Source organism: Schistocerca cancellata, chromosome 3, assembly GCF_023864275.1.
Source record: "Schistocerca cancellata isolate TAMUIC-IGC-003103 chromosome 3, iqSchCanc2.1, whole genome shotgun sequence".
Taxonomy (NCBI): domain Eukaryota; kingdom Metazoa; phylum Arthropoda; class Insecta; order Orthoptera; family Acrididae; genus Schistocerca; species Schistocerca cancellata.
The window spans coordinates 792,858,718-792,866,245 of record NC_064628.1 but is presented as its reverse complement, the minus strand read 5'-3'; the positions used below and the strand labels follow the sequence as shown (position 1 = coordinate 792,866,245).

Sequence of the window (7,528 nt, the reverse complement as noted above, 5' to 3'; positions counted from 1 at the left end):
CGTTTGCCTGTTGCTGAGGATAAAGCATTTGATTCTTCCGAACTTGCTTGCATGTTCATTGATGCGGAAACTGATGACGTGGTCAAATCGTTTCCGATTGATTTTCGTCGTGTAGCTACAGCCACAGCTGCCGACCCTGTCCTTGCTGCCGTTTTGCGTTTTGTTGCTACGCAATGGCCCTTGTCGAAGCCGCGGATTGAGGATCCGTTGGTTCGCCGATTTTTTGCTCACAAGGAGAGACTTTTTGTACGGCGTGGTGTTTTGCTGTGGCGTTCTGATAATGATCAGTCTAGGGTCGTGGTCCCACGTTCGTTACAGTCCTCTGTCTTAAAGCTTCTCCACCAAGGACATTGGGGTATAGTGCGAACAAAACAACTTGCTCGTCGGTACTGTACTTGGTTCGGAATCGATGCAGCGATTACACATATGTGCTCTTCTTGCATGGCGTGTGCCGAACAACAATCCGCACCACTGCAGAAATTCTTTGCTTGGCCAAAAGCCACTTCCCCTTGGCAACGCTTACACATAGATTTTGCTGGTCCATTCTGGAATGCTCGATGGTTGGTTGTGGTAGATTCCTTCAGTAATTTTCCTTTTGTTGTCCGGATGTCTTCCACGACGTCGTCTGCCACCATCCAAGCGTTGTCTGCTATCTTTTGCATTGAAGGTCTTCCACAGACTGTTGTTTCCGACAATGGCCCACAATTCATGTCCGCAGAATTTCAGTCATTCTGCAAGGCCAATGGTATTCAACATCTGACATCCGCGCCGTTTTCGCCTCAGTCAAACGGTGCTGCTGAACGATTGGTCCGGACTTTCAAGTCACAGATGTTGAAGCTGAAAGAGTCGCATTCTTGGGAGGATGCCTTGTTGCTCTTTTTGTCTTCGTATCGCTCTCAGCCCCGAGATGGTCGCTCGCCGGCTGAGTTGCTCCACGGTCGTCCTCATCGAACCTTGATGTCTTTGCTGCATCCGCCGCATCAGGTTCCTGTGCAGCGGCAGACTCCTGCTTTTGCTCCAGGCGACGTTGTATTCTATCGAAACTATCGCGGTTCACGGCGTTGGCTCGAAGGGTGCATTCTTCGCTGCCTCGGCTGCGCGATGTATTTGGTTTTGGGGGCCTCTGGTGAGGTGCGTCGGCATCTCAATCAGCTGCACCTCTGTCGTCGCCTGGGTTCTGCCGCTCCTCATCTGCTTTCAGCGACGGTGCCGTCTGGTCAGCGCCCTGGGGACCCATCTACTGGCTCGCCTCATCCCCAGGTGTTACCGACGATGCCTTCCATTTTGCCCCATGCCGCCGCCGCCTGTTCTCCCGCCGGCACCGCCCGCAGTGGACGCTTCGCTGCAGCTGCCAAGCGCCTCCCTGGGTCACGCGCCGCCGCTCGCTTTCCGTGATCAGCTGTCCTCCGCCATGGAACTCTTGCCCGCTCCGGACCACATGGCGTCTTCGCGCATCGGATACCCCGACGCAATGGAGGTCGGCCCTTCGGCCCCTCCTGTCTCATTACGGGCGCATACACCGCATGTTGACGTGCACCCTGGACTAGGTTTCCAGGCGTTTCCTAGCTCCCCTCGGACCGAATGGCCAGGTGCGGGTGGCACAGCCTCGCCTGTTGTTAGGCTCCCCACCTCATTGCATACGTCAACGTGGGGCCCTCCCCACGGCGGGCGGAAGCCTTATAACACGACCGTTCGCTGATTTACGGGGGAGGAATGTGGTGTCACCGCCAGACACCACACTTGCTAGGTGGTAGCTTTAAATCGGCCGCGGTCCATTAGTACATGTCAGACCCGTGTGTCACCACTGTCAGTAATTGCAGACCGAGCGCCACCACACCGCAGGTCTAGACAGACGTACTAGCACTCATCCCCAGTTGTACGACGACTTTGCTAGCGACTACACTGACGAAGCCTTTCTCTCATTTGCCGAGAGATAGTTAGAATAGCCTTCAGCTAAGTCCATGGCTACGACCTAGCAAGGCGCCGTTAACCATTTCTGGAGAGAGTCTCACTTGTATCATCAAGAATGCTGTATACAAATGATGGATTAAAAGTTAAGTATTTCAGCAGCTACGTACTTTTCTTTATAGCATTCATTAAGTATCCTGTTCCAGACCTCACGCCCATCTGCGTTAGATTATAGCGTGCATTTCGGCCTCCTCTATCTACAAGGTGTTGGCACATTTGCCAACACATCATAAATAATGTAAGAGTAAAGGAAACAGCTCACTGAATAGAAGAAATGTTGAGTCTCCAGCAGGCACACAAATAAGAATGGAAACTTCAGTATCTTCCAGCAGATGAATCTTTCAATGAACTATAATACACACACACACACACACACACACACACACACACACACACACACCTCTGTACAGCGACATAGTGGTGCTGGGACTGCAATTTGGCAGGTAGACTGGGGTGAGGGTTCAGGTCAGGTGGGGTGGGTGGAGGGAGAAAGGAGCTGGGCAGTGGGGGGAAGGGGTTCAGGAAGAGTGGCTCATGATTTGGAGGGAGGCAGCAAGTGTATATGTGATAGTAATGCAGGATAAAGAGGCAGAAAGTGTACAGGGTAGAAATCCGACACACAAGCACTAGAACCGATAAGTTTGTGTAGTGCCCGATGACTGGATACAGAAAGGGGAGATTGTTGGGTAGAGGATGCAGTGAGTTTGTGCCAGGAGAATTCAACAGCTTTTCTGAATTATGTAGGTGGAAGATACACATGAACACATCTTTCATTTATTAATCCTCCATAAACCCATCTATGTACACCCTCTAGCCATCAATCTCCCATTTGTCTCTTGTCACCCCTTCCTCAATCCACTCTTTCACATCATCATCATTGCATCCAGCACAAACTCACTAGGCTCCAGTGCCAGTGTGTGACATTCATATTTGTGCTTCTGCTGATTTTTTTGAAAATGAATAATGATGCAATTGTTAGCCCATTGCGGGGATTACCTTCTACTCCAGTTCGGAAAAGGAAGCCAGTAAGCAGGATCTCATGGAAGCTCAAAACACAGGTATGTGTTACCTGCACTGTATGCTTACAGAACATAGAGGTGAAACTTTTTATCCCCTGCACCCCACCTCTCCACACAGCAAATCCTGTCTACTCTCCCCACTCCCTGCACCTGCCGCTTGGGAGACGCCAGGTTACATTTCGCGAGTAATGCTGTTTCCAGAAGAACTGTGTAGTGGCTCTCACCACCAGGGTAGTGCATTATCATAAGTCATATTTCTCTTCCCTCATCCTTACAGGAGATGGGTCTCTCTTATACAGGGGACTTTCTTTCCATCCTTTCTAATCTTCCCCAACCTATCATTGTCTCCTCCCTGAGGAAGTAAGTATTAGTTCCAAAAGCAAGGATTGCGTGTATACATGTTTGTGTGCCTATCAGCAATACTGGAATTTCACCTGTTGAAAATAAGCACTGGCCAGCAATTCTGTCTCACTTTTACAGTGTCCTCAAGTGAACTTTTCTGGATACAGTGTCATAATACAGTATTTTTTATTATATAAAATATTTAAAAATTCATGTAATCACATTATTTCAGTAAACACCTACCAATAAATAATCTGTCTGGGCTTAAAAATATTGTTGCAACAAAGAAATGTGGGAACTGCTGCAGACTAATGAGAAATTCTGAATTACCTTGTGGCGCACAATATTTAATGTTTCCCCATTGTGAATTTAATTTTATTCCAATCATATTGTTTGCTAATGTTATCATCTTATGAACTGAACAACAAAAATAACCCTGTTGGTATATTTTGTAATCTTCCCAGGGCTTTTAACTGTATAGACCATAAGATTTTGTTAGTCAGACTAAAATGGCATGGTGTTTAAGGTCTTCCCCATGCACAGATGGAGTAACTCTTTCACCATAATCGTGTAGTGATAGGTGCAATTACTCCAGCACCAAAGAATACCTACATCTCTACTCAAGTTGGTTGCTTCAACATGAAAAATGTAAGTTGATAATGGTCTGTGAAAAGTTACATAAATGCTTTGTTGGAAATATTAGGCATGAACAACAGTTTTTTTAGTAAAGGAGGAGTAACAGTGGCCTGTTTCTAAGTATCTGTCATTCTTCTAACACACAAATATAAAGTAATCTATTAGTAATTGCCATAATTATCAGTTTGAATATAGTAGAGCTAGTCATAATTTGTTATTAACATACTTTACAGAAATAGCTAGCACTGGTTGCTTCTGCCTGTTATGTCTGTTAATATATAGCTTGTCCTTCTCCACATTTCTGATGATGATTGGATCTATGGGATGTGATGTGTAAACCAATTAATAAAAGGTAACAATCATAATACATTTTAACTTTTCCATGGTCCACAAACAGATCTCCCATGCCATTTCCCTACATATCCCCAATCTTTCCGCTACCCCCAAGAATCAGCTACAAAGAAGTGCCCAACTTGTCACTCAATACCTCCTCGGACTAGAACAACTGGACCAGATCCTTCATCAGGGCTTTGATTAGGTATTAGCGTGCCCTGAAATGAGGGGCATCCTCCTCAGGATCCTTTCCACCCTTCCTAAAGTTTTTTAGATTAGGTTAGATTTACTTTCATTCCAATTGATCCGTAGTGAGGAGGTCCTCCAGGATGTGGAACATGTCAGAAAAACAACAATACATGACAAATATTTACAACTAAAACAAATAAGCTAATGTACCATTCCACATGTCCCAAGTGGAATGATCGTCATTTTTTAATGAACACTAAGAGTCATTTTACAAATACTAATGCACTGAATTTAAAATCAAAAAGTTTTTTATTTATTTATAAGGTAATAAACATGTAATACAACTACTGTAATACTTGAAACTTCCTGGCAGATTAAAACTGTGTGCCCGACCGAGACTCGAACTCGGGACCTTTGCCTTTCGCGGGCAAGTGCTCTACCAACTGAGCTACCGAAGCACGACTCACGCCCGGTACTCACAGCTTTACTTCTGCCAGTACCTCGTCTCCTACCTTCCAAAGGCAAAGGTCCCGAGTTCGAGTCTCGGTCGGGCACACAGTTTTAATCTGCCAGGAAGTTTCATATCAGCGCACACTCCGCTGCAGAGTGAAAATCTCATTCTGGACTGTAATACTTGTTTACAATGAACACATTACTGCACTGAAATGGTGCAGAAGTTAGATTATACTTACACACAACCACACACACACACACACACACACACACACACACACACACACAGACACAGACACACAAATTTTCAGTGAACACATTACTGCACTGAAATTGTGCAGAAGTTATGTTGTACTTATATACAAATCAGTTGGTTTTACTAAGAAGGTGGTGTTCCATCACCCACCCAACCTGCAGAACTTCCTAGTCCATCCCTATACCACTCCCAATCCAAACCCCTTGCCACAGGGGTCATAACCTTGTGGAAGACCCAGGTGCAAGACCTGTCCAATCCACCCACCCAGCACTTGTTATTCAATTCCTGTCATAAGATTATCCCACCTGTCAGAGGCTGGGCCACCTGAGAAAGCAGCCATGTCATGTACCAGCTCTGCTGCATTCATTGCACAGCTTTTTATATTGGCATAACTATCAGCCAGCTGTCCATGAGCAGAGTAGACCACCATATCCTTACAGCACAACATGCAGCTGAACATAATATGCTTGATTTCCATGGCTTCTTCACTACCTGATCCATCTGGATTCTCCTCTCCACCAACAGCTTTTCTGAACTGCACAACACATTCTTCACTCCCGAAATTATCCCAGCCTCAACCTATAGTACCCCCACTGTCCTATCACTTCCTTCCTGTACTCATCCCCTCACCCTCATTGTGTGCTGCCCTCTGCAAATACACTGCCCATTTTTTCCCCTTCCCCACTTCTCTTCTTTTTCACTCCATGTTTCCAATGCTGTGTCTATTAACAGTTTAGTCCAGGGGTCAGCAAGTAGTTTTCAGTGGGGTCCGGATTCAGTGTAAAATTTTTTATGGAGGTCCAAAAAAAAAACTAATAATTTATTTTGTTTTCGAGTCAAGTTAGTTTCCAAAAAAAAGGTGAACCAAGTAAAACAAGTAGTTCTCAGTTAATATTGTAATACATTCAGTGTGAGAAATTACATCGATGGTCTTCAGCCAGTTTTTTAAAGTTCGGTGTACGAGGGGTACAGCAAATGCGAAGTATGTCTTCGAAGTGGGCGTCCATCAACCTTGACCGATATGTGTTCTTTGAAAAATTCATTTTCGAGAACGACGATTCGCATATATACGTTGAACCAAACATAGTGGCCAGATTGATAGATACTTTCTTACAATTTTCATATTTTTCTGAAACATGTTTACCCCAAAATTCTTCAGTGGATACAGTTTTATACATTTGCAAAGAAATATCTTCTTGCAAGTCGATTATCTCCACTTGAAGTGAAGACTTTGAAACGCTGAATAACTTAGCAGCCACGTCAGTCCATTCTGCCAATGCATCAACTTCATAAGGAAATTTTAGGAATTGAGACAGCTTTCCAGTTTCTGCAAAGTCTTGAAATCTTGTAGCAAATTCATCCCTTATATCGGACAGAAATCTTACAAACACTGCAATGTCTTCTTCAGAGTTCCCTTTTTTATACTCAAGAATTGTTGGGAAATGAATAAATTCATGCCTTGCAATATCTTTTTCAAAAATATCCAGCTTATGGCGAAAAGCAGACATGCTTTGTATCAAATCACATATTAATTTCCCATTCCCTTGTAACTCTATGTTGAGCGCATTTAAATATTTCAGAATATCCTTCAGAAAAGCCACAGCTAGCATATTGCAAATTCTTGAACTCTAAGTGCTTCTTTGCTCCCTGCATATCCAAGATTTGCAAGAAGTAGGTTACTTCTTCCTTTATTAGCCAGTAACATTCAACAACTTGACATTTACTTAACCGACAAACGTTGTTGTATTGCAATAAGTCAGAATATGCTGCATCACATTCTGAAAGAAACTTGAACTTTACAAATGTCTGCTTGTGTCTGTGTATATGCAGATGGATATGTGTGTGTGTGCGAGTGTATACCTGTCCTTTTTTCCCCCTAAGGTAAGTCTTTCCGCTCCCTGGATTGGAATGACTCCTTACCCTCTCCCTTAAAACCCAAATCCTTTTGTCTTTCCCTCTCCTTCCCTCTTTCCTGACGAGGCAACCGTTGGTTGCGAAAGCTAGAATTTTGTGTGTATGTTTGTGTTTGTTTGTGTGTCTGTCGACCTGCCAGCGCTTTTGTTTGGTAAGTCTCATCATCTTTCTTTTTAGATATATTTACTTCTTAGACAAATACATCAAAATCTTCTTTGCTGTTTTATCATTGCGAATTTTTCGTTTCTTCGCCGTTTTTCCATTTAAATTTTGCTCCATTGGATACTTGAACATATTACAATTTTCAGAGTAATTCCCTTGTCTTATGTTTGGTTGCTATGGCAACACATAACGGCTACTTTTCTCACTTCTTACTTAAAATTCCTTCCTGTTTTCTCGGTCCTTTCACACAGGTCGC

General features: G+C 44.1%; 1 protein-coding gene across 1 annotated transcript; it reads right to left on the bottom strand.

Annotated features, from left to right (window-relative positions):
- Positions 1 to 6,101: 6,101 nt before the first annotated feature.
- On the bottom strand, positions 6,102 to 6,806 carry LOC126176570 (general transcription factor II-I repeat domain-containing protein 2-like). Its single transcript, XM_049923731.1, has one exon. It carries the CDS (start codon positions 6,804 to 6,806, stop codon positions 6,102 to 6,104), a length of 705 nt encoding a protein of 234 aa, XP_049779688.1.
- Between the last annotated feature and the right edge of the window lie 722 nt (positions 6,807 to 7,528).

Coding starts and splice junctions, on each gene's coding strand:
- LOC126176570 (XM_049923731.1), bottom strand. CDS start 6,806: ATGCTAGCTGTGGCTTTTCTGAAGGATATTCTGAAATATTTAAATGCG.